Consider the following 27,772-nt stretch of genomic DNA (forward strand, 5'->3'; position numbering starts at 1 on the left):
ATTCCTCCAATCAAACATCTCAATGCAGCGGCCCGTGTGTGTGATGCCGCTGATGACACAGGCCGCTTGTTTGTTCATGACAGGGGTCTGTTGTCCGATAGCAACGCACAAATAAACAGGTCTGTTAACCATACGGTGAAATACAAGTCGTATACTAATTCGGGGTAAAATGCCTTGCACACACCCGGGCCTTTAACCGAAGAATCGAATCCCCGTGTTTACGTGCAGACGTCACAGTGCGCGCTCGAAAGCAACCAGACGGTCCCCTCTCCTCTCAAAACGCCGATACTGAGAAGAATAAAGACTGAAGGCATGAATCTGACCGGAGCTGGGATCATTCTGTGGGACTACGAGCGAAATGTACAGGGGAGATAAGGAATGCAAGGTACGGGCCTTTGTCTTGGCAATCTAATGCAGATTTTATTGTTTGTTGACCACATAAAACAATATTATAGAGAATTATTCTTTTTATAATTTCATTAGATGATATAGTCCATAATATATAAGTACATTTCTATGCAGAAATCTGTATTCTAATAGTATTGGCAAAAGTACAGATTAGAGCAGGATTTGTGGGTGTTTGTTTTTTTGGGGGAATATTTTTCTAAACCAAACACTCAATTTGAATACTTCGGTAAAAACATAAGGTCAAACACTTAGAGATTTAGTTTAAGTAATATAAAACTGATTTCTTTAAGGCAAACATATGAATAGGTGATTACACGCAAGCTGAATGTCAGTTTTGTAAGGTTGACATTTCAGCATGTCTGAGGGCCTGGCAGCAGCAGGTGCTTAACTCTGGGAAATGAGGGTTAGAAACAAGATTTATCAGGCACACAAGGTAACCAGCTTATGAACTATTGTAACCTAGTAACAGCAAAATCCTAAGTAGAAAATGGCATTAACATGCTTAAAATGATCAGCAGAGAAACAGAAAAAAGTCAATTTTTATGTTTTTGATTTCTTTACAATTTTAAACAGCATCTTTGGATATCTTTTCAGCTGGAGACACTGTTGTCCTAAACAAACAAACAAACAAAATAAATAAAAAATCTTACACATACCCTAAGAACGATATAGCAGAAAATTCTGGCAGTTGTCAAACCTTGACTTTCCAAACAGCGGTAAACCTTGAAAATGGTTATTGTTTCATGCCTAATGGGAGGGATATATGCTTGTTATTTTTATATAATTGAAACACGTTTTCATTAATAAGAGTATGTATTTTTTTAGATTTAGATTACATTTTAATTTTACGAAAAATTTACAGATAGTTTTTTTTATTTTACAGATAAAATTTGACAGTCAGTGTTCACACTTTAAATAATTTATTTGTGTGATTTTGTCTTTTACATTTTTTTAAATAATTTATTTGTTTTTTAAATATTCCTGTGTGTTTTTGTTAATTTTTATATGCAATTAACTATTTTATCTATTCAATATTATATTAATTTAACATTTATTTTATAATTTTAGTTTATATTTTAGTTAATGTTTTAATACTTTTTAGTCTAAACTTTAAATTATTATTTAAATTATTATTTAAAAATAATTATTAGACTGTTAAATGATGATGAAGATATAATTAAAAAACTTTGAAACCCTATCAGAATCTGCTTTCAAGAGCTTCAGTATTTTTGACAGGCAGAACAACTGCACCTTACACTTAAAAAAACAACAGCATAAAAATACTTTTTGGCCTTATTCATTAAACCTTTGTAAATATAGGAGTGAATTCTGAGTAATTTTTCTATATATCAGATCTTCATGAAAACTCTCCTGCAGATTCACAAAAGGTGTCATACATATTAGATTTGACGGTTAATGTTTATGTTAATAAGATTGATTGAGTCTTCGCTGAGGCCAGCTTCCAGCCTCCACTGCTGAGACTGCAGCTCTACACAAGACTTATGGCCAGCGGAGAAATTAAAATGGTCGTGCTTCTCTCAAGGTTTTTTTTCTTCACTCTCCTATTGGTGAATTTTTTTTTTCCCTCTCCGCTGTCGCCACTGGCTTGCATGGTTCAGGATCTGAAAAGCTATGCATCGATGAATTTGCTCTTCAGTGTTTGGACTCTCAATAATGACTTCAAACCACACTGAACTGAGCTAAACTGAACTGAACTTAAACACTAAAAACGGAACTACCCTGATCCAGTTACTATGACCATTTATGTGAAGCTGCTTTGACACAATCTACATTGTAAAAGCGCTATACAAATAAAGCTGAATTGAATTGAATTTGATTGATTGATTGATTGATTGATTGATTGATTGATTGATTCATTCATTCATTCATTCATTCATTCATTCATTCATTCATTTTCTTTTCTGCTTAGTCCCTTTATTAATCAGGGGTCGTCACAGCAGTGGATGCCCTTTCAGCCGAAACACATCACTGGGAAACACCCATACACTCTTGCATTTGCACATGTACACTACCGCCAATTTAGTTAAAACAGTTCACTATACCACATGTTTTTGGGCTGTGGGGGAAACTGGAGCACCCGGAGGAAACCCACGTGAACACGGGGAGAACATGCAAACTCCACACAAAATGCCAACTGACCCAGCCGGGGCTCAAACCAGCAACCTTGTTGCTGTAAGGTTATCGTGCTACCCACTGCGCCACTGTGACACCCTAATAAGTTCCAATCATTTGAAAATATTGTGTATTTGTCAACTCCTATTATATTTATTGTCATTAATGTCATTCTTGATTTGTGATTTTTCTAACCTTGCAGTGACTGACCCAGGTGGGCTCCCTGAATGGTCATCATGAAAGCAGGCAGTTCAAGGTGCGCCTTCTCCCTGGGTTTCCTGGTGGGCAGCTGTAGTTTGTACGTCTTCCTGAGGCAGGTTTGGTTTGAGGAGAGCTTCAGCTGGCAGAGCAATGGCAGGAGCAGCCCGTCTCCACCAATAAGCCAAGAGCAAAACTCCTCCAACCTTACCTGGAGAGTTGAAGGATCTGCCCTGATCAACCTCAAGCATCCTAACCAGCCAGGTGTGTACCATTTATCTTTATATACAATCAAATAAAAAAATGTAAAAAATCCCACCCCAGATATACGGTTAAAGGCAGATTTATAAAATACATTTTTGTTCCCGATGTCTGTTTGATCAAAATAAGAGATTCGTTTTCAACACATTTTAAACATAATATTTTTAATAACTGATTTATTTTATCTTTGCCATTGTGACTGGAGATATTATTGTACTTAATATTTTTAGTCATTCAAGATGTTAGAAATGAGCTTAAAGTGCAATTTAAAGGTTTAACTTGGTTAATTATGTTAACTAGGTAAATAAGTGTAATTAAGCAAGTCATTGTATAACAATTTGTTCTGTAGACAACTGAAGAAAAAAGAAATAAATAAATATATATATATATATATATATATATATATATATATATATATATATATATATATATATATATATATTGCTTAAGGGGGCAAATAATTTTGACCTTAAAATGGATATTAAAAAAAACTGCTTTTATTCTAGCCGAAATAAAACAAGTAAGACTTTCTACTTGGAAAAAGAAAAATATTATAGGAAATAATGTTAAAAATGTCTTCCTCTGTTAAACATTTGGGGAATATTTGAAAAAGAAAAATTACAGGAGGGCTAACAATTTTGACATCCACTCTTTTTTTTTTTTTTTTGCTATTTTATACTAGTGAATGCAGGACACTACAGTTTGTTGATCTAAAGGGGGTCAACAAACTGTAAATAAGCAGTTTGGTATTGGACTGAAACACAATGTGTAGCTGCAGCATTGTGCAGAAGAAAGTGTTTTAAGTTACCAATGCCACTGTATTCACTGTCAGCCATGATTAATGTATTACATGGAGTGTAAGTGTCCGATAACATGGACGCATCTCAGATAAAGCAGGTAAATACAGTGTTTGTTGCCTGACAGATTACATAAATCACTTTGAAATGTTATGACTCAATGGCGATGAACATTTATGATAAAGGAAAGATTAAATTAGCTTCTATAATAAAGACACATTTTACAACAGTGGTATTTAATCTGATATTGCTGCAGAAATGCATCTTTTGGGGTTATTTCCCTCTTGTAATAGTTTACTATGATTTAATATAATGATTATAATGATTACCTAGATCGGGGGTTCACCAATCCTGGTCCTAAAGGGCCGGTGTCCCTACAGGGTTTAGCTCCATCTTGGCTCAACACACCTGCCTGGATGTTTCAAGTATACCTAGTAAGACCTTGATTAGCCTGTTCAGGTGTGTTTGATTAGGGTTGGAGCTAAAATCTGCTGGACACCGGCCCTCCAGGAACAAGTTTGGTGACCACTGACCTAGATGGTCAATCAGGCAGTTATTATGATAGTTAAACGGTTAACTTTCTTTTAATATATTATATGAGGATATTGATAGTTTTACGTTATAATATTTGTTTTTGATTAATTTTCCAGGTTAACAACTGACAATTAAAAGAAACTCAGCATTTGCAGCATTTATTGACTTATTGACTCTGAAAACTGGACTGACACAATTCAATTTGAATTTACTAGAACCTCTATGCTAAGCTGCTTTGACACAATCTACATAGTAAAAGCGCTATAGAAAAAAAACATGAATTGAATTGAATTGATAGCATGTACTGTATTTACTAGGTATGGATTTGAGCAAAGTGCTAATATCTATTTTAGTCTATAATTGTCTGATAACAGTTTTTATTCAAATTTCAAACAAAAGTATCATCATTATACTTAAAAGCAATGGCAATACATTCGACTAAAAACAAAAATTATATATATATATAATGAAAGAAGCCTCATTAGAAGTTTGCAGAATAAAACAAAGATCATGTTTTTATGCAAACACATTATAAATCCTTTAGTGTTCCATACCTGTACTTTATATTAAACATTTTTTTTCAATAAAGAAAATAATAAGATGTTTTTTCAAGAAAATCACCAATAATCCTCCATTGATTGTTTTAAACTCCACTGCTCCTTAACAATAAACGGTAACACTTTAGTCACAGTTCAAACTATTATTTACTGGCTTATTACCTGCCTATTATTGTTATTAACTGTTCATTTGTAACTATAAAGTATGATCTAAATCTGTTTTCCTAATCCTACCCAAAACCTAAACTCAACTTTTACCTAACTATTAATAAATAGCTAATTAGTAGCTTATTAAGCTAGTAGTGGTATTTAATGTATGTTAATACCATAAATTGTGACCTAAATAAAAGTGTTACCCTGTAAACTTTCCATTTTTAAATGTCACAGGAGAGGACGGTCACATAGCCGATGAGCTGTTCAAGAAAGTGCGAATCCTGTGCTGGGTGATGACCGGACCCAGTAACCTCCAGTCAAAAGCTCAGCACGTGAAGAACACATGGAGTCGCCACTGTAACGTAGTGCTATTTATGAGCTCAGAAGAAGACCGCAGTTTCCCCACGGTTGGCCTCGGCACTGGTGAAGGCCGAGACCAACTGTACTGGAAGACCATCCGTGCCTTCCACTACGCCCTAAAGAACCACGGCCATGAGGCAGACTGGTTCCTCAAAGCAGACGATGATACTTTTGTTGTTGTGGACAATTTGCGATGGATCCTGTCGAACTACACACCGGAGCAGCCTATATATTTTGGCAAGCGATTTAAGCCGTACACCAAGCAGGGCTACATGAGCGGTGGCGCAGGGTATGTGCTCAGTAAAGAAGCTCTAAGAAGGTTTGTGGAGGGGTTTAGCACTAAAGTGTGCACTCATACTACACCGGTGGAGGATCTGGCGATGGGGCAGTGTCTGGAGAAAATGGGGGTCCTGGCTGGAGACTCGAGGGACTCGCTGCACAGAGAAACCTTTCATCCTTTTATTCCCGAGCATCATCTTACTGGAAAGTTCTCCAAGACCTTCTGGTACTGGAATTATTGCTATTACCCAATTGTAGAAGTAAGTCAGACACTTGTTTTTTTTTTTAAACACTAGCATTTAAATGAGTTTGGTTGGTGAGATTTAAAAAAAAAAAAGTCAGGCAGGGTTTATTTTATACAGCTAAAAGATATGTTTGGTGAAATATTGTTACAATTCAAAATAATGGTTTTCTTTTTAAGTATATTTCAAAATGTAATTTATTACGGTGATGCAAAGCTAAGTTTTTACTCCAGTGTTAATTATTCATGCTTTTATTATTCTTATAAATTTTTTTACATTTCTTATTACCATCAACACTTATTAATTCTACTGAAGCCATTATACAGAACATTCTATCAGAAACATATACATTAACTGAAATAAAAACATAAATACAGTGAAAAAAAAGATTTCATCCTAAAATATTCCTAAAATGGTGTTGTTCTGTAAAGGAACATGACATTCATTTGGCTCTTAGATTGTTTTTCTTTATTAAAAAGGCAGTGGTAATTACAAACACTCAAATTACTGTAATTGAGTAGTTTTTCTCAGGGATTGTAATTTACTTAGTAGTTTTAAATATGTGCACTTTTACTTTCCACAGAGTACATATTTAGTACTGTATCTGTACTTTTACTCCACTACTTTCCTTCAACATCCAGTCACTACTTTTTCTTTTCTATGGGGATTAGAAAAATCAGTCCTGTGATTCCTGTCCAATCAAATCGCACATAAACAAACATAATGAACTACCTTGAGACATGGGTGATTTTTAATTGCATCAAACTGTTTGGAAGCATTAAAAGTGTCCAAGTTGGTGTCCAAATCTTTCTACGCTATGACCCAGAGACTGTTTAGATGCATGTCACTGATGAGAAGATGAAGAATGTTTACTGTATAATGACCGGAATGGCCTTAAACGCACAGCAGGCACAAGATGTCAACATGACCTCAGATTGACTTTGTACCCCAACATTGTGGAGACATTACATTTTGTTTGGAAATGAAATCGGGTTGACATCAGAACCCAACGTCAGGCCGACATTGTCAAACCTAAAATTAACCAAATTTCAACATATAATGATGTTACAGCTTGATGTTTTTGGACTTTACCACTATGACGTCTATCAGATGTTGGATTTTATCTGATGAATAAATGTGAGCATTTCACATCAATATGACGTTGGTTTAAGATGTTTGCTCTGCGTTGGATTTTGGTCACTTTCTAACAACCTAAAATCAACGTCATTTCATGTCATTATTGGACATCAAAATAACATTGTCCTTAGATGATGACTAGACATTGAATTCTTAAACCTGACATCACAACCTAAATCTAACCTAACATTAAAGTCTTATGACGTTGTGTGCCTGTTGGGCAATACCTAAACGCAATACAGTGCATGTTACATTTACACACATCCACAAATGACATGTAAATGCGTAATATTTGCAAAATATATTTTTACTGTACTTGCTCAACATTTTATGGCAAGTAACTGTACTTTTACTTACTGTAAGTATGATTTTTCGGTGCTCTGTGCACCACTATGAAAATGTAAAAACCCTGTCATTATCCTCAGCACAATTAAACCTACATCTTTAATAGTTTTGTCATGGTAAAAACTGTTGTTTAGAAAGAAAGAAAAAAACTTCAGAAATAGCAAGCTTAAGTTGTTATCATTAAAACATGAAACTTTCTTTAGGATTCTTTTTTGAAAAATAAATAGTTCAAAATATCTAAATTGGTTTGCCATTAAAATATTATGAAACATTATACAGTGCTTTCGCTTTTAATTATTTTTATATATTCCTGCTAAAAAAAAAAAGTTACAAACTTAAAAAAAAATTTAAGTTAAGCATTTTCGGGATTCTTCTTAAAAAATAAAGGTAAAAGAACAACAATTATCTGTCATTAAAATATTTTGAAACAATATTAAATCCTTTCGGCGAAGCAGTGGTGCAGTAGGTAGTGCTGTCGCCTCACAGCAAGAAGGTCGCTGGTTCGAGCCTCGGCCCAGTTGGTGTTTCTGTGTGGAGTTTGCATGTTCTCCCTGTGTTCGCGTGGGTTTCCTCTGGGTGCTCCGGTTTCCCCCACAGTCCAAAGACCTGTGGTACAGGTGAATTGGGTAGGCTAAATTGTCTGTAGTGTGTGTGGATGTTTCCCAGAGATAGGTTGCGACTGGAAAGGCATCCACTGTGTAAAAACTTGTTGGATAAGTTGGCGGTTCATTCCGCTGTGGCGACCCCGGATTAATAAAAGGACTAAGCCGACAAGAAAATGAATGAATGAATGAATAAAATCCTTTCACTTTTAATTATTTTAATATTTTCTAAATAAAAACTGCTAAAAAATATGCTAAATAAAAAAGTTACAAACTTTAAAACATTTTGTGTCCTTTATGACATTCCTCTACATTCAGTAGCCTCTCATTTCCTAAATGCAGCAAGCTAATTAGGACTTCTTTTTCTTTGGCAAAACTTAAACATATAATTTGATACGTTTTTAAAAACGTGAGTGCCACTGAGCAGAGAAAACAATTTAAGCAAAAAAAGTGATTTTCCATTTAAGATGGGTGTGAATAAAAATCAACAACATTGTTTGAGAAATGTACTTGAGAATGAAATTACCTCTCATCATTTTAGCAACCTCGTTCAGGTGATTGCAAGTGAAACCCACAATGGGTAGGTTTGATGGGGGCAGCATTTGTCAATAGTTTTTACGTGATGATTGAGATTCGTGACTAGACAGCTAATGAATAACAATACAAAACCTAAGATACTAACAATTTAGTACTTTTTATGGTAATCGGAATGGCAACGAGAAAGGGCACAAATGCTGTTTCAGTGTTTTATAAAGTGTGTTTATAAAAACTAATATGATTAATGATGAATGAGTGTATTTCTTTCTGAAAATAATAGCCTTTTGGGAATACTTGAAAAATGTTTTTTTATCATTTAAATCCACTCCACTTAATCCAAACTTTCTTACTTATGTTTTCTACTATTTCTGTACACAAAAGAAGATATTTTGAAGAATGCTGGTAAGTAAATAATAATCCACATAGTTTTCCCCCCTTTCTATTGAAGTCAATATGAACCATTAATTGTTTGGTTATCAGCATTCTTCAAAATATCTTCTTTTGTGTTCTGCATGTTAAAGACAACATTTTTGTAAAGACAAAACAAAAAAGCAAGGAATTTAAATAGCACTGGAGCTAGCAGTTATTTTTATAATTGTTTTAACTGTGATTTACCTGTGAATCTTTTGATTAATCACAGAAAACATCAAATCAATTCAAAATTCTAATCAAAAGTCTTGTGAACTCTAATTTCAATCTAATTTGTAATTCTTAGTTTTATTCTGTTTTATTTTGTAAGATATTACATGTATTTGTTTATTTTTGATAATAATAATAATAGTAATAATAATAATATAAATTTTTCTTTTTGGCTTAGTCCTTTTATTAATCTGGGTGTCGCTACAGTGGAATGAACCGTCAACTTACCCAGCATATGTTTTACACAGCAGATGCCCTTACAGCTGCAATCCATCACTGGGATAATAATAATAATAACAATAATAATAATAATAATAATAATTAATTTTATTTATAAACTTTGCCTTTCTGGACACCTATAAGGTCACCTTACAACAAGCATCAACAGATAAACCAAAACAAATGTTTCTGAATCAGTTGGAGTTTATGGAGAATTTTAGAAGGAAGCCTAGTGAGAAGTGCATTACAGTAGTCAAGACGTGAAGTAACTAATGCATGGATAAGACTTGCTGTATTATTGGATGTGAGAGAGGAGCGGAGGTGAGTAATATTATGCAGGTGGAAGTATGCAGTATGCATAATATTATTAATATGCCTTTCAAACGAGGGTGTGCTTTTCCAGATGACACCCAAACTCTTGACCTGTAGAGCAGGACAAATTGTACTATTATCAATGTCTATTTTAAAAGGATCTAATTTATCTAAGACACTTTTAGTCCCAATGAGTGGGGCTTTAGTTTTGTCACTATTTATTTTTTAAGAAAGTTTGCTGAAAAGAAAAGACTGTTTCTATGAAGTTATACTATATAATTGTTTAATTTTGTATATTTATTTGACATTTATTAACCTTTTTAGAACTCACTTTTATATATTTGCTTTATTTTATTTTCATTTTATTTTTAATTTATCGTAATAAAATTTTGGAAAAATTTGATAACAATTTAATCATGTTTTAGTTATTTTTTTATTATTTATTTTTTATAAAACAAAAATATTATAAATATTACAATTTTGAAAACTGATTATTTATATTTTATTGTTGTGCATATATGTTTATTTTACTAAATTGTTTATTTAATTCTATTTTTAATGGCATTAATAAACTATTCCTTAATATCTGACTTTTTTAAAAAAAAAGAAAAAGTACTCTATTGGGATCTGGAGACCCCTGTGCTTATCAACATTATGACACAAGCTGCTAAACCTAAAATATTTCTTTAAAGCAAATTATCTTTGATCAGTTGTAAAAATATTATCATCTCAGAATCTCTTGTGTCTGTTTTACCCCTACAGGGCCCTCAGTGCTGCTCTGATCTGGCAGTTTCTTTCCACTACGTAGATCCTGTGCTCATGTACACCCTTGAATACTACACTTACCATCTGAGGCCGTTTGGCTACCAGCACCGCTACCAGCCTCCAGTGCCTGCTGTCCTGTCATTACTGTCCCAAACTGTGAAAACCACCACAGAAACTCAGAGATCGGAGGAGGGCGCTAAAGAAAAACCAGCTTTAACAAACTCAGTGAATCCCAGAGCTGAAGAAGTACAGACAACTGAAACAAGTTACAAAATCACAAATGCTGCCCAGGAGAGAAACACAACCCACAGAAGTGCAGGGTGATTGTGTGTCTTGGTGAATGGAGTGTTCTGTAAGTCTGAAATGAAGGGACTGACTAATGTGAATGGTAAAGTTGTGTAGCATTTTCTGTGTACTATAAGCATGTGTTGTATTGGGTACAGATTTCAGCTGATTACCAAAAGGTAAAGTGTGCTCCATTAACATTGGAAACCTTGGTTAACATGAAAAATTGCCTTTATTGATTAACCATTTGATCTTTTCATTTAACCTTGTGATCTTTTTCATCTTTTCAACATTAAAAACACGTTAAAAATCACAACACAGTTTAATCAAATTCAAAAATCTGTTAAGTATATGTGTATCACAATTATTTCCAGCTATTATTGAAGTATATTCCCGTTGATAAGTTTTGTAATGCACCTTCACTGTAAAAAGCAGTTCGTTTCTTAAAAAGGAATGTAAATCTCATGCCTTAAAAGCTTTAAAGGGCAGTTTAGGATGAAAATCATCTTTTGTGAGTTGTTTGGACAGAACTGTGTTTAGGCATTGTGTTTCCACAGTCATATTAGGGTGATAGAAACACAAGAAGTCTTTTTTTTTTAATTTCCTGATGTGAAAATAGGATATATATCCCTTCCATTTTAAGGCCCAACTTGACGTGGGAGTGCAGTTTCCCACCAAATTGATTGACAGCCACATATTAGCATGTCTCCATAGTAATGCATATAATCATATCAACAAGGCAGGACGAGCACAAAGCAACCGGGATTAAAAGATCTGTTCAGCTCGCTATGATCATCAAATGTGATCAAGAATGAGTTTGACAAGTTTAAAACTTTTTTGAAAACAGTACATGTTTGTAATAAAGTAAGTTAAAGACGGTAAATTCACTGTAATTCATCACCACAGCTGCATTTCAGTACAATTAGAAAAGAAGAGGCTTCAATCCTGATTTGTGGACATTAAATCAGGTTTATTTTGTACATTAACATAACGTATATTCATACAGCAGTGGATATTACCGTGTACCATGTCACATTCACAGTGCAAAAACAGTGCAAAGTTAAACGCACGCTGTGTGTGTGTCTGTGAAATTTGTAACAAAATTGTTGTGACTCATCGTTTTAGAAAGGCTTGAATTAACTCTACAACAAATGCATCAAATAACCATTAGGAAAGTTCTTACTGAAGTATTTCTCACAAACGTTGCGTGAGATCTGCTTCCTAGATGTCTGTCACTGTGCTGTTTATCTGAGGCAGAGATTATGACAGGCATGTGGGAAAGGTGGGCGGGGAGAACTAACATCAAAGGCACAGGCTACATTTTTGTGTAGCAGAAAATTCCAATATTCTGAAAGTAATAAATAATTTGATGGGTGTTTTAAGCTGAAACTTTACAGACATATTCTGGAGACACAAAAGACTTCTTTTAAATCTTGAAAAAGAGGTAAAATAGGTGACTTTTAAGTTGACTTGAAAACTTGTCTTGACAAAAAGTTGACATTAACAACAAATTATACCTAATTTTTATAAATTTATTCACAGTTAAATTACTTAGATTTAAAGGCATAGTTCACCCCAAAATTAACATTTACTCACTATTTACTTAATCTCAAGTGGTTATAAACTTTTAAGAGTTCCTTTCTTCTGTTGAACATCAAAGAAGATGTTTTAAAGAAAGCTGAAAACCTGTAACCATGGACTTTCAGAGGAAAACAAATACTATGGAAGGCAATAGTTACATGTTTTTAGATTTCTTCCAATATATTCTTTAGTGTTTAACAGATGCAATAAACTCATAACGGGTTTGAAACAAGTAAACTGTGTAAATGATGAAATATTCATTTTTGGGTGAACAGTCTCTTTAAGGCATTTGGTAAGTGAGATCAAGATAAGTAAAATCAACGAATCGCATTTAACAGTGTAGGTGAACATGAAGAGGAAATTATTCATGACTTCCTGTTTTTGAGATCTGTAGATGAGAGGTAACACATTGACCAAACTCTCAGTTCTTCTTCATAACATAAATAAGGTGACAAAAGGTTATTAAGCTACACAAAATGAGAAGTAAGTATAAGAAAGTAGAAACACTGACATTTTAACTATCAGGGCAACAGTTTTGATAAAATGGTATCAGTCCAAACGGAGATGTTATGGATCAGCCTGGAAGAGGACAAGTGTTAATTTGGTCTTTACTGAATGTAGAACGATGGTTCAAATGGCCAAAAAATCTTCATTAATCACTGCTGAATAATTGCAGATGTTTGAAGAAAAAACCTTGAGCTCTAAACCAAAGCAAACTTAAACATCCTAATATTTTGAGCAAAGGATTAAAAAGGCTGACATTTTTTCAAAGCATTTTCTTATTTGATTTAAGTTCATTTTGTCTTAACTGAATGTAAAATAATGGACCTAATGGCCAAAAAAAAAAAAAAAAAAAAAGAAAATCTCCAGTAATCACTGCTGGATAATTGCATAAATTAAAAAAAAATGCTTAAGCTCTTACCCAAAACAAACTTAAGCATCCTAATATTTTGAGCAAAGGCGTGAAAAGACATTTTTTAAAAGTCTTTTCATATTTACCAAGTGTGCCAATATTAGTTGAGGGCACTATATAATGTAGGTTCAATAATCATCAAACATCAAACTTCGTCTGTATTGCTCTTGATCAAGGCTTGTTACAGTATGCTGGTAATAAATGTAACTGCAAGTCACTTTGGATACATGTTTGCTTCTGTATGTCTCTTGCTGTTGGAATAAATAGTTTTTTGCCTTCTAATCCAAATATAGAACGTGTTATTAAATTTGTTCTATTAATTCATAGACAAAGAGCTTTAGTTTTTTAGCAATGAGACAAAAGGCAGTATACAGTTTTTCATGAGTCAAATCCTCAGTGCTTTGGCAAATGTATCTGATTGCACAATTTTTATTTGGTTGATTGAGAGTCTGTTGTGAACATTAAGTCAAAACGTAAGATCAGGTAGCCTAGATAATATCTTTATTTACAAAATTCATGTTTTATACATTAGACAGCAAAAATAACTTTGAATAAATATGTATAGAAATGCATGGGATGTAAATGGAGATTTCAATTTGGCCTTGTAAGATGTAATCAAATGTATAATTTGCAGTACAATGAAACAAATCACACCATAGGAAATCATGTTTATTAGATTTATCTTGTATAAATTGCTGTTGCTCTATCACTTTTGTAAAATAGATTATGACTTCTTGTTGTTGCTCCAAAGAAGTTTATTGAAAAGAAGCTGTCGTGACAGGGTGGTGCAGACGATTCAGTGGATATGAAATATTTTTTTGCCTATAACCCACGACGAAACCTGTAAAAATTGTGAGGAGCACAAATTAGTAACAGATAGGAAATGACATTTGTTGTAACGTCTTCAGAAAGCCTGCAGGTGGCAGAACAGCCTTGCTGAATAATCGCAGACGCTCACCTCAGTTTGCATTTGTTGAAGAAGATTCCTCCGCTTGGTTCTGGGTACTCTTTCCTCCATTGACGTCCGGATTCTGACAACACAAATAACAGTAAGTTTGAGAAGCTTGATAGATCGACACCATTCGCATTAATACTAGGCTACAATATAGGCAAATATGTTCAGTTTAAAAAATCTTTGCAAGTGTTATTCTCACTACACCTTAAATATAGACAGTCGGAACTAGTTTAAATCGCACTATAGCATATTAACACAAAAAAGTAATCAATTTCGAGTCGGTACCTCAGTGAAAGTAATAAAAACGTCAAGTCTAAGTGAGTCAGATATCGATTCAGTCACTGATAGATCATGCAAAGTACCGCATTAATTAAATTCTCTTGTGTCTTTATGATCAATTTTCAAAGTTATTTGTTAGTTGTCCTAAAGCAACTTTGTGTTTGATTCCTCACAAAGAATCGACTCATAGGAGTCGTTTGTGAATCAAACTCCTAAACCCGCTTTGGGTCCAAGTTGGATTTGAAGACGTCCCCAAATGACTATTCGCTTAAATATAAACGGCAAACTATCAAGTTCATAACAGTCATCTAAAGGTACAGTCACTTTTGTCTTTCACAAACATCAGTGAAATGAAGCGAAAAGCTGTTTACCAGGTTCAGCGCTTCGTCGACCCATGAGTCCAACAAAGATATCGTGCATTTCCCCTGGAAGACAACATGTATTATTACCTGAACAGACAATATGAGAGCACACACACCAAAAATATCTTACTTTTACGTTGGGGTGGTATATCATCTGTTTCTGTAAAAAAAAAAAAAAAACACACACACACACATTTAAGACACGTCAACAGGAAAATTAAGCGAAATTGTCACAAAATTACAACATCAACAAGAACAAATCAGTTTACTCACCGGCGTTTCTGCGCCCCATTAATCCGACGAAACTGTCATAATCTATGTCATTATACCTCTTCAGCAAGTTATGAGTCGACATCCGAAAACTTGGACTCTCCTGTGCGTATAAATAAGATTCTGTTTTAAAACCAGGGTACTAATCCTGTACATTTACAGCTGTGAGATGCTCATAATCTGTCACTTACGCTTGAAACTGATCTTTGAGACTCTGACTGCTGACAGCTCGACTCACTCCATCGGGTTTCCAGCACCAAAACCAAGAACAGTAACACAAGTCCACGGTACATCTTTACAGATTACTCTGTGGAGAAAATATGCAGAACACTAAAGCAATTTTTCACATTTTTATCAAATCATTCATTTATTATACCACATTTTACTTGGTGAAATTCAAATAATAATAATAAAAAAACTGCTGTCATTGTCATTTCATTTGCTGATGAAACCTTTGTCAAATTGATTAGAAAGAAAGATAAACTAAAACATTTTAATAAAACTGTAGTATAAAATACAGGCAATCCAGAAAATTTTACAGGTATTTTACTCACCTGAGCTGAGGATGAAGATCTGTAGAAAAGAGCTCAGTTCCAGTTTCTGCTTGCAGAGTTAAATCCTTTTGTGATGGACTATCTATCAGACAAGACACAGAGACAGGGATTCTCTCCTGTCTGATTGTTAAATGATAGCAACATGTGCGTAAATCCAATCGGATGTCGCAGTGTAGGTGTGGTTTAAGGCTTTGTAGTCTGCATCAGCGATGACCATGCAATTGAGATCCTGACATCATAGGCGTGAGGCATTCCTTAAAAGGACAAACCAAAGCCCCTTTTGTCAACCCCCTACCTTCAATTACTCACATGAATTCTTGTAACTTTAATCCAAAATCTGAAACTTTGCCAGATTTTTTCCCCGTACTAGTTCAACGAATATCAGTCATGAAACATGATCTCCCACATCCAACTCAAACATTTGCACGAGAGCACATCTAAATGTCATGTTTGTTGACTCATTAAGATTATGCTGATATGTATCCGAATGCTACTTTTCTGTGCTAAGTAGGGCCTTATTGTCATATTTTCCTCCTGACTGCCTAATTGGTGCTGTCGCTGGCGAGAATGTAATCTCTCAAGGAAGCAATTACACAGATGGAGCGGTGGATGATGAGGACGGTGTATCACGGACTCTATGGACATCTTGAGGGTGCATCTAACTGGCCTGGCGACATGCAGGGTTGATTAGTGGGAACATCCATTAGTCGCTGCCCACACTCAGTATGCAGCATGCAAAAGGGCAGCTGCGCTTTGAAGTTCCTGTTGGAGAGCAGATTTGATCAGTTCATCAACAGAAGCAAATGATTACAACAGCCCAGACAGTACTAACCCACTTGTACATCAGCATAATAAAACCTGTGAGACTCCGACATAGTTGTCAACACTCAAGTTCGCTATTATTGAACTTTTTTATTTACCTACACTAGCATATCCTCAACAAAAACTTTAACTTTTGATTGTGGACGATGTTTACGTTTTGGTTGTGCATTGTACTTTACTATAGCATAAACCAAACTGACAATGTCTTTTAGATTACAGTTGAATTAAAGGACACCTATTTTACCTCTTCTTCAAGATTTAAGAGAAGTCTTTTGTGTCTCCAGAATGTGTCTGTAAAGTTTCAGCTCAAAACACCCATCAGATTATTTATTATTCCTTTTTTAGAATATTAGAATTTTTTGCTCTGAACACAAAAAATGTAGCTGTTTTTGTTGCGTGTGCCTTTAATTCTAGTTCCCCCACCCACCATTGCCACATGCCTGTCAAAGTGTGCCTCAATTTCTGGCTGTGTCAGATAAACAGCACAGTGACAGACATGAAGGTAGCAGATCTCATGTAGTATGAGAAATACTACAGTAAGAATTTTCCCAATGATTATTTGATGTATTTGTTGTGGAGACATGTTGTTATAAAAGTTCACGCACACAGACAGCGTGTGTGTTTAAATTTGCACTGTTTTTGTTGGACAAATATGACAGGATACATGTTTATATCCACTGCTGTATGGATATCTGTTCTGTTAATGCACACAATTAACCTGATGTAACGTCCACAAACTGGGATTGAAGCATCTTCTTTTCTATTTGTACTGACATGCAGCTGTGGTGATAAAGTAAAGACACTAAAATCACTAATTCCTACTAATTTACTACAGAGACATGTTAATACACGGCTGTCAATCAATTCGGTAGGTGGGGAAGACGGCACTCCTACGTCACTTTACGGTGGGAATCAGTATCAGGAAATTAAAATAAAGGGACTTAATGGGTTTATATTACCCAAATATGACTGTGGACACACTATACCTACTAGGCATGGGACAATAACCATGTTCAAGGTATGTCGTGTTTTGGAAAAGTCAAGGTTTTAAAACCGTCATAATTTTCTGTTATAAGGTGTGAGTAAGGTTGTTTCTAACATATGTGTACAATTTTTTTATTTACATTTTTCTTTTGTTTTTTAGGACAACAGTATCTCCAGCAGTAAAGATATCCAAAGATGCCGTTTTAAATTGTAAAACAAATCTGTGTTTCTGAAACAAATTAAGACAGCAGAAGTCAATAATTCATTTGAATTATTTAGCCTGACATGTTTACTGTTCCAAAATATTTGAAAAGTTTTCCAAATTAAAATATATTTTTTCAAAAGGGAAAAAGGTTTTGTTTTTTTACACAGACATTTAAAAAGAATATATTTTAGAGCTGTAATCCCAATACCATGATACTGTGAAACCGTGATTTTTTTTTTATCTAAGGTTATCATACCGTCAGAATCTTACCGGCCCATGCCTAATAACTACACACAGTTTTGTCCAAACAGCTTCTAAAAGATGATTTTCATAATAGGTGCCCTTTAATGTAGGCATTCTCTAATCAATCGGTGCAGATTGGTTTTGGTTGATAATTGCACTCTATGACTCAAACTAGTAGTCACTAATTTTAATAATCAAATGAATTGATGGCAGTTTTACAACATAACAAACATGAGGACCATTGTAATCATAAGAAAATATAATGTTTGAATTAAATAAATTAACAAAAATGCCCTGTAAAGTTAAACTAAACTGCTTTACGGCATGACTGAAGACAAACGTAAAACTGAATGAAAAGTGTCAGTTTTTCTTTTAGTTTTTTATTCTCGGTATTTGCATAATTATGATCTTAAAATTAAACAAGCATCTCCACTTCTGTTAACTGTTGAAAATGCAGCCACATGTCACAAAGATGGCTGTTGACAGTCTTGTGCTGCTGATGTCATTTGGAGCTAGAGTCTGTGCAGTTGCTATTGTAGCTCATGTATTTCGTTAAAAGTTATGATCACCTGCTCTTTCCCCACATGGCTAACAGTGTTAGGCCATAGATGGCTAGTCAATGACAATTGGTTTCTAATCACCCCACGAAGCACAAATTTAATTTAATCAACAATTGCGGTTAGTAGCTGTTTAGTCATTTAAATAAGAATCATTTCAACACAGAAGTGTTTATTCTGCATGAACTCTGTACACTCATGATAGATGCCAAATGCATAAATGTAGCTTACTGTATGTCAATATGTAATATACTGTATATACAGTAAAATAAAGTTGCTTAAAAAGACCTGGGTTTTTAAACTTAATTCACTATGCCTCAATTTTAAGGTCTCGTGATGTACTTTGAAATGTTTATTCAATGTTTGACATTATCTCAACTGATACATGAATACATTAAAGGAACATATATTAGCCCCTCCCCTTTTTAAAAACAGCCAATAGTGTTTAGCTTTTGTCCTAGCTCTGCCAGTGAAAGTGGTTGCGCTCAAGCACAATAAATGAAAAGTAAATGTGAAGTGTCTTGAAAGGGGCGGGACATGTCAGATACTAGAGAGCATTTGATTGGTCAGTATAGTTGACATGAAACTGAAGTATAAGGTGATGTCAAAAAATGTAGGTGAAAATGACAAACTGCAAGCTTTGAAGGTTTATATTCTTTTATATTTTTGTCACTATTTTGGAGTAGACTAACTTCTATATATATTCTTAAGACTAACATAATAATACTAACATCAAAAGAACTTGATCTTATTTTCACGGGACATTTAATGCCTGAAGGCAGAGCTGAAACTTTTAGATTTGTACACTATAATCATGTTGTTAAATCTTGTACTTCAAAATTGTATGTCTTTCTCATCATTATATTTGTTTTTCAATCCTAGGATAGATACATTTATGTGAGATGCAGATTGGGATGGAAATATTCTACCAGAAATGATGCTTATTTCAAGAACAAATGGTATGAAAATTACTTTTCTGTTCGAAATGATTTTTCTATCCTCAGCCTTCTGGTAGATATTTGTTCTTGTTTTCATCATGAACTTCATGCTTCATTTTGTTCTTTTTCTGAAAACAAGACTCTTTTGTCATGCTATTATGTTTCTTTAATAGACACTGGACAACTTTAAAAACATGACAAAAAAAAAAGAATTAAATTCTGAGGAACATTGCTTTGTTACAGTGTTATCAGAAGCTTCAGTAGAATTTATATTCACATTGGTAGTTATTCAAACCTTAAGGTATTTTTGTAACAATTTAAAAAGGAATAAGGAGTACCTACAACTCATTTTGTGCTCCCTGGAAATTGATTTCTAGATAACTTATTGACATTTTATAATGAATAATTTGGAGAGAACACATTTTCTTTTCTTGGTCTTGAAAAAAAAAAGTCTTAAACTGACCTTGAGAAACCCTGAAGATTAGAGGTTTGTGACATTATAAATAATGTTGCTCTCTACCTAAGGCTGGGCGATTATTTGAAAAGTAATTGAAATCGACATTAAGAACCTATAATCGATATAATGCACCAGAGATGCCTTGAGGTGACATATTTTCTATTACAATAAAGTTTTTATTTACATGAAAATATTTGTTTACAGAAGATTCAAGAAATGCACTGTTTAAAATATTATATATACATAATTATATATACATCATTTTATTTAGAAGAGATACTGCTTTATTCTTCTTTTGAAAACATTGAAAAAATCAAATTTGTTTCCAAAAGTGCAAGTTATTTATTTTCACTTTTTTTTTTTATATTTCAGTTGTTTAATGTTGAAGTTTAACAAATACTCATAGATAGTAGATGGTGTGTTTCCTTCAATTTGTCCAATATTCCTTCAATCATTGTAATGTGTGTACTGTACAAAACTTGTCAGTGAACTATGAAGGCAAACATGAAATAAATAAAATAATTGTTTATTATTTGATTCAATTATTCATGTTTTCAGTTAATCTAATTTTCCATAGCGCTTTTACAATGTAAATTGTGCTAGAGCAGCTTGACGTAGAAGATTATAGTAAATTAAAACAGTGCCAGCAGAGTTGAGTTCACTGTGGTTTAATTTTTACTGCTGAAAGTCCAAACACTGAAGAACAAATCCATTTATGTGCAGCTCCTCAAGTCCCAAACCATGCAAGCCATTATGGCAACAGCAGCAAGGAACAAACTTTACCAATTGACGAAAGTGAAGGAAAAAAACTCAAGAGAAACCAGGCTCAGTTAAGCATAACCATTTCTTCTCTGGCCAAACTTCTTGTGCAGAGCTGTAGTCTAGGCGCTGGAGAAAGCTGGACATTTATTGTGGAGAAGCTGCAGGAGGAGAGAGTACCGGCTGTTGTTCAGGCTGGCCCTTCAAGATCAGTGTGAATACTCGTCTGTCACTATGGTCTTACAGGAATCTATCTCCTGCTCTCCACTTTTCCATGACCATGACAGCAGCTGCTCAGGAGGCGGCCTGGTCCAGGATTATGGAAACCTTGGGAATAATAAAAAAAGACTAAAATAAGTGAAGATGCCGTTCAAATTATGTCTTTTGGGAAGTGTTCCCAGCTCCGGTTGCCCTAAATAATGCAGACTAACAATCCTTTAGAGGATTTGGATTTCAAAAGCATTTGTGTTTTATGTGTATGCTAATGCAAAAAAATGTATCTAGTTTTAAACTGACAGAGTGTGTCTGCTTCTTAAACTGTGCTTCCTGAAAGGCTATTCCAGATTTTATGTATCAGATATGAGAAAGATCTGCCGCCTACAGTTGATTTTGATATTCTGGTGATAATCAATTGTCCAGAATTAAAGGTGCAGTAGGTGATATTCCACAATGCTAACAGCTTAGCATAATTCTCTGAATCACAGTCCCTCCCCTATCGTCCAGAGCCATGCCTCCTGAAACAGGAGCATGCGCACCTTAAAGATGACAGCAAAAGAACCCTCTCTCATGTATTAAAAGAGACTAGTGCTTGTCTGGTGGAGTGCAGGAATTACACTCATTACTAAGCAAAACTGACATGCTATTTCAGAGCGAATATTTAGAGTTGCATGGTAAAAAATATTGGGAGAGACTAGGCAGAATAGTCTTTACTTGTGTTGTGTTGTTAAACTAAATAAAATCTACATTATTGATGCCTTATGAAACTAAAAATAGTCTTATCAATCTTACACCGGATGATTTTAGTGGCTGAACAACACTTCTGTGAAGATATAACCCATTTGTAACAACAACATCCAAGGTTACATCAGCTTTGCGTGAAGCTAAAATGGTTTTAAAACAAAACATTACCTGTCTAAGAGAAATTCTTCAGCAATGGGTGTCATCCTTTCTTCAGCGTGCAAAGGTGACTCCAATATTGATTCAGGTTTTTAAATAGTTTTGATTCAGCATATTTTTGCAGATCAAGCACACACGCGTGTGCTCTCTCTCTCTCTCGTGAACGTGACGCACATCTATGCACAAACAGCGGTCAGCGGAGCTGCATTCAAACGGCTGCGCAGTTGTTCAAATCTGCATTTGCTGACAGACAGTTTGACCCACTTATCGGAATTATGGGAGATGTCGGCCCAACTCTATTTAATTGGATGAACATTTTTTAGTTTTATGCCTTACCCAAAATATACAAATACATATAAATGCATTTAGATCATTTACTTTAATCATTACTATTGGAATGTGAAGAGACTTTCAACCAGCACAACAACAAATGTTTCTGAAGACAATCGTGAGGGGCTATAATACACCAAATACCGGGGAGCTAAGCCATTCAGGGCTTTGTATGTAGTCAATTAAATGTAATAATTGGTACAATATTTAATATTTAATCACAATCTAGTTAAAATGTTCAATTAATCGAGATTTTTTTATTTTAGATCAAATCACTCAGTCCTATCTCTACCTTTTTGCGATCAGTATTTAATGAGACTTTGAAATGCTTAATGTTTTTTGTAGTGTTGATAGGGGAGAATAAATATCTGCATGCAAATTACTTTGCAAATAGAGGGCATGTTGTAAATGACAGTCAAGAGCATCTGTTGATTGGGAGCCCTACAGAGAAAACCTCTGTGGCCTAAAAAAAACATTGGGATGTTCTAAATATGAATCAAATTTACAGTCCAATTTTGTTTAAATTTAGCATGTCACAGGTATGTCTGGTTATCTTGGCATTAAGCTAATAAAGTAAGCGAAGGAGCCAGGCCTCTACCCACATGCCAATTATATCTCACTGCCTCGATGTTGGCAAATGTGCTGTTTCTCTACTATACAAACAATGTGTCTTTCACAATGCTTTGATGCAGATGTTTGGACTTCATCGCAGGATGTGTTGATCCACAGGAGACCATCACTCCTAGTGTTCAGGGCAGACCCAGCTGCCTACAACAACAAGGGCAGGTCGGAGTTCCAAATAGCTGGTTTTCCCAAAGGTTAGCGGATTAGCATTCTGATGTTTTAGTAATGAGTCCCATCCCATATATGTCTCTTCCTGCTCTGCGTGGATCTCGCAGCAGGTCAGATTAAGGATATGGGGATGGATGGGAGCAGCAGTAGGGCAAGAAAAAGTAATTAATTGCATTCTTCCATAATTAATGACTTCTTCTTTCCCTTAATCACAGAGCCACATCCTGGGAGTATCAATGAGAACACCATAGGGCTGTTTATTTGGAGCATGCTAGGGTGGAGGGCCCTGCCGCTGAGAGGATGACGACAGGAAGAGGATGCCTTAACGGTAAACTCAGGACATCGTTCGCTATCAGCATTAGGTACCATTAAGTGCACTCAAAACGTGAGAGGGAGCTAAGAAAGTGTTTGCTGCAATTATCTTGGGTTATCATCTAAAGCATACAGTATGTTTACCGAAGAGAAACGTGAATCATCGCAGACAAACGCAGTCCTGATGTTCACGTTTCTATTGATTTCCTGTGAGAATGATTTTTTTTTTAGCTTGATGTGAAATGAAGCAGTTACTTTATTTGTGGCAGCTGGTGTTTGGAAATTGTCTTATCAGTGCTGGCTAATGTCTTGAGCCCTTCACACGCTTTGCATGATTTGTTTGTTTTAACTCTTAGTAATGGCTGACTGTGGGTGCCTGTACTCCAAACTACCACTAGTGGGATAGTTCACCTAAAAATAATAACTCTGCCAATATTTAATCACCCTTCGCTTGTCCAAAAGAAGTTAAATGCCAGTAGCTTGCACCACAGCTTGACATTAGCTTTTTTGATTTCCAGCCACTGTGGCTAGTAGTTTTCCAACATTACTAGACACTCGCCATTTTCACTAGCCACAAACTTGTTGTTGAGAAAATATATTTTATATGCATAAAATTGGACTTTGGCTTGCTAAAATTACTTCATTTAGATTTTGTTTTTCCACATGCCTCCTCTTCCATTTCACTTTTTTGTGTTGTGTATGACCTTGCTCAATGAGCATGAGCAAATGGGTTGTAGTTTCATAGTGGCACATTGCAATTAGTTTTTATTTCATGTGACTTTTTAGGGGTCAACACTAAGGATTTACCAAAATTTTCTCTACCCAAACCAAAAATAAAAAAACACACATTTCTTAGACCAAAATAAATGCAAGTAAAAGAAAGCAGAAGAAAAACACACCTTGTGCAATAACGCAAGGATGATCACATGAAAGGCTAAAACAAAAGCAACCGGCTGCTTACAAAAAGACCTTTAAAAATCCTAAACTCTTGAAAGTAGCAGGACTGTGGGTACACGAACGTCACTTTTTGTCCATTCTATTTAAAAGAGAACCGATCAGAAACCGTCTTTTTGAAAATTTTAAACACTCGCGCACATCACATTACCTAAAATCAGTCTTGACACTAAAGCCCTCATTGGTGAGTCGTGTGATCATCCTCTCATTCGGTATTCACCTGCTACCTTTTGCTCACGTAAATACAGTTATTATTGTTATCTCTAATGCTGGCCCCTCCTTATTTTTTAAAGTCTACTTTTTATGAAAACTGAAAACCAAAATGGCTAGTGGAAGTGACTATGTAACCTGCCACAGCTGTAATCTACCGACATTTGGCGAGTTGGCAGGTGTTAATGTCAAGCCCTGGCTTGCCCACTGACTTCCATAGTTATTTTTTCCATACTTCTTTTCAGCAACCAGCATTTTTCTAAATTATTTTTGTGTTCAATAGATGAAAAGAAACTCCTAAAGGTATAAAACCACCAATGCGGGATAACAAATAAACAGGTTGTTTTTATTTTTTGTGAACTATAGGGTAAGACCCTTTTGCACAAGGGATTTTTACATTTAGTATTTTAATTAGTTTAAAAATCCAAATTCAAACACCTCAATCGGAATAAAAATGTATGAAAAATAATAATTCTGTAATGTAAATGCATTACACTGAGGGTGATGTGATAAAATGAGGCTAATTGCAGACAGACTGCACTTTCACACTTCAAACAACAGATTGCCCACGGCTAAATCTTTGCTTACCACAACTATGCATTTTCACTGCCACTGCCCAATATATTACATTAAAATAGAATGAGGTTAACAACAGAAACACCTGAAACTACCTGTCATTCTTACAATCTTCCTGACTTTTTATGTGTTTGTAGACCCTGTTCTAAGACATCAAATCACAATTGTTTTAAAATTAGCTTAATTAGTTCTTTTTTTAGAATAATAAAATTCCATTCATGCTTTCAGGTCAGAAAATCTAGTAGCAATTACTTGGAACTATAATGTTAAAAAACAAACAAACAAAAAACATCTGTGGACAAAAATATATATTTTTTATAAAGTTTATCAGTTTGCTTCAGTACAGTGACACTATGATAACAAAGCACAATTTAAATGTATTTATCTTTTCTTTTTTTAGCATTTGCACGAAAAATATTAGTAAAGACTTATTTTTTAAAGAATTATCTATTTTAAAATGATTTTTTAGAGTAAGGTTTAACAGCTAAACTTTTAAAATAAAATCTTCGATAGTATTTGATTGTGTAATAGACCATGCAATTAATATCCCCTTAATTTAATTACTTTGTTTTTGTATTATACTATATATAGTATTTTTCTCACTTCTCAGACACCAAAGATAACAAAAACTTTACTTGAAAAAAATCTATCCGAGTTATTCCCATCAGTCTCTGCTTTACCTTTTGTGCAATTGCAGACATGTGATCTAAAGCTGAAAACTAACTGGGCGGCACATTTTATTGACACACTGCTTGAACAAGAAAAATCACTTAATCTTGCAGCGCATGGTGTGAATAGCTCCATAGGGATCTATTGTTTTGATTTAAGAGCGTCATCATGTTGTATATTTACAGAATTTAATTGCGTTCAGTGTGAAAAGATCTTTAGATGGCAAATTAAATTGAACACGCACAACAACGAGGCTGTCAGGGATTGACTTTTGTTCTTTACAGTGGCACAAACTACATGCAGGTCCAGTGAAGATCACATAATTTTCACAGTTCAGGAATTCTCACCACAGACCAATGGTAGTTCTATGGTATGTTTAGAAAAGATTGCTTTTTTCGATCTCCCATTATGAACTCCAAAAAGATTTGATGATGTTCGATATGGCATGGTTTTTCAGATGGTCTAGGGCTAGGCTCCTTGTTTGATCACTGTCATGGCTTTTAGATAACTAACAGGAATTGTTTTATAAACCCGTGTCTGTCTAAGAGGGAAGTAAATGAGATTTGACACCTGATGGGATAGTCACTGACAAGTCAAATTATGGGTTGCATACTTGCACTGGAACAACAGGCTGTTGGAGATGGTGTGTTGCAAACCTGGTCAAAAACATAGCAAGAAATGTATTAATTGGAGCCTCAAAGAGTGATGAGAACCAATAAACACTGCTGAGGAAAAATGAAGTGTGATGATTAGATTTGCTATAGAAAAAGTATGTTATGCCAGGGCACAAATGGTTTTTAAAGATGCATGTACCTGTTAAAAAGTTATCTATGTTTTAATATTATCCTGTAGTTGTAATGTTGTATAGAGAACTATATCAGAGCCCGGTCCACTGCAAAAGGTCAGTTAAATATTTAAATGTTTAATTGTTTATAACATTATAATCATTTAGCAAACGCTTTTGGCCAAAGTGACTCACCAGGTACCAAGTTAGCATTTAAACATACTTAGCGTAATTAATGTATGTTTAGGGAAGTTGATGAAATATATTTAACATAATTGTTTGAATATTTGCATTGAACAAATTGGATAATAGTGTGATTTTTGTGTTTTGCTTTCCAAAATCTTGTCGGAAAATGATGAGTAGATACTTTTGTGAGATAGTGTTTGACAAATTATGTTAGTACAATTGCAATTACTATATGTATTTTTGGGAATAAAAATTACATAATAAAACATAGCATTTTTTTGTGGTTGTTTGTTTTTACAACGGATTACATTAATAATTCGGTCCGTTCTAGAGCACTTATAGTTAATCTTGAAAAATCAAGCTTTTCTATGATGCCCTATGTACAAAATCTGGGTGTTATTCTTTACGATGGCTTGAGCTTTGACAATCAGATAAATGCAGTGGTTAAATCCTGCTTCTTTCAGCTTCGACTCTTAAAAACAGTTTAATCTATTCTATCTAGAAAACATTTTGAAAATAATGCTTTTATTACCACTAGGTTATTGTAATTCATAATACTTTGGGATTAATCAGTAAACCATATCCCGCTTGCAATTAGTTCAAAATGCTGCTGCAAGGCTTTTAAGGTACTAAGAAACATGACCACATTACACCAGTTTTACCCATTTTTGCACTGGTCACTTTTTAAATTGTTCTCCTGGTTTTTAAATCTGTAAATGGCCTGGCACCTTCTTATCTGTCAGACATGTTGATTGAGTATCAGGCTGGTCGGTCTCTTTGGTCATCAACCAGAGAATGTTATGCATCCCTAAGTTCAGGCTGAAATGCAGAGGTGACCTTGCCTTCGCTGTAGCTGGCCCTAGGTTGTGGAATGCTCTGGCCCTCTGTAGATCTGTTTTATTTCTGTCTGTTTTTAAATCTAGGTCAAAACCTTACCTCTTTAATTTGGCATTTTATCAGTGAAAATTGTTCCTTTTAGCTAAAATTTTATATTTTTCTTTGTTGTGATGTGTATTGTGCAGCACCTTGGTCAACCTCTGGTTGTGTTTAATAGTGCTATATAAATAAAATTGACATTGACAATTAAAAAAAAGTACATTTTAATTATTGGTATTGACTTTAGGTATTCAAAAGTCAAAGTTTGCACATAATATATTAATAAAGTTAGATTAAGTTAATTATTTTAACGTTCACTATAGAC

At 34.5% G+C, this 27,772-nt stretch overlaps 2 protein-coding genes and 1 long non-coding RNA gene across 11 annotated transcripts in view; 2 read left to right on the forward strand and 1 right to left on the reverse strand.

Annotated features, from left to right (window-relative positions):
* c1galt1la (core 1 synthase, glycoprotein-N-acetylgalactosamine 3-beta-galactosyltransferase 1, like a) overlaps nt 1–11,079 on the forward strand; it is a 47,340-nt gene extending 36,261 nt beyond the window's left edge. Inside the window, exons 1-4 of one of the 2 annotated variants that reach the window (XM_087305811.1) lie at nt 20–385; nt 2,744–3,003; nt 5,276–5,940; nt 10,476–11,079. In XM_087305811.1, coding sequence (XP_087161937.1) covers nt 2,769–3,003; nt 5,276–5,940; nt 10,476–10,802 — 1,227 coding nt within the window. In that variant the 5' untranslated portion in view covers nt 20–385; nt 2,744–2,768 and the 3' untranslated portion in view covers nt 10,803–11,079. 2 annotated transcript variants of the gene reach the window in all.
* A 2,657-nt stretch (nt 11,080–13,736) lies between these two features.
* On the reverse strand, nt 13,737–15,841 carry tac3a (tachykinin precursor 3a). 3 transcript variants are annotated; one of them, XM_087304967.1, is made up of 7 exons: nt 15,678–15,841; nt 15,315–15,430; nt 15,127–15,226; nt 14,984–15,013; nt 14,863–14,916; nt 14,216–14,288; nt 13,737–14,098 (listed from the first exon to the last, which is right to left on the reverse strand). In XM_087304967.1, exons 2-7 carry the CDS (start codon nt 15,414–15,416, stop codon nt 14,080–14,082), a joined length of 378 nt encoding a protein of 125 aa, XP_087161093.1. In that variant the 5' UTR covers nt 15,417–15,430; nt 15,678–15,841; the 3' UTR covers nt 13,737–14,079.
* Nucleotides 14,224–27,772, forward strand: part of LOC141380504 (uncharacterized) — a 148,889-nt gene continuing 135,340 nt past the window's right edge. For 4 of the 6 annotated variants that reach the window (XR_015523704.1, XR_015523703.1, XR_015523701.1 and 1 more), the window contains exons 1-4: nt 14,224–14,306; nt 19,371–19,447; nt 22,781–22,906; nt 23,096–23,208. This is a non-coding gene — a long non-coding RNA (uncharacterized LOC141380504). Of the gene's footprint in view, nt 14,307–19,370; nt 19,448–22,780; nt 22,907–23,095; nt 25,571–27,772 lie in introns of those variants that run through there. The other 2 variants (XR_015523706.1, XR_015523700.1) reach the window with 2 other exon arrangements.

The sequence above is a fragment of the Danio rerio genome, chromosome 23 (genome assembly GCF_052040795.2).
Source record: "Danio rerio strain M-AB ecotype USA chromosome 23, GRCz13ab, whole genome shotgun sequence".
NCBI classification, from domain to species: Eukaryota; Metazoa; Chordata; class Actinopteri; order Cypriniformes; family Danionidae; genus Danio; species Danio rerio.

Coding starts and splice junctions, on each gene's coding strand:
- tac3a (XM_087304967.1), bottom strand. CDS start 15,416: ATGTACCGTGGACTTGTGTTACTGTTCTTGGTTTTGGTGCTGGAAACC. Junction 15,227..15,314: donor CTCAAAGATCAGTTTCAAGC/GTAAGTGACAGA, acceptor TTATACGCACAG/GAGAGTCCAAGTTTTCGGAT. Junction 15,014..15,126: donor AATGGGGCGCAGAAACGCCG/GTGAGTAAACTG, acceptor TTTTTTTTACAG/AAACAGATGATATACCACCC.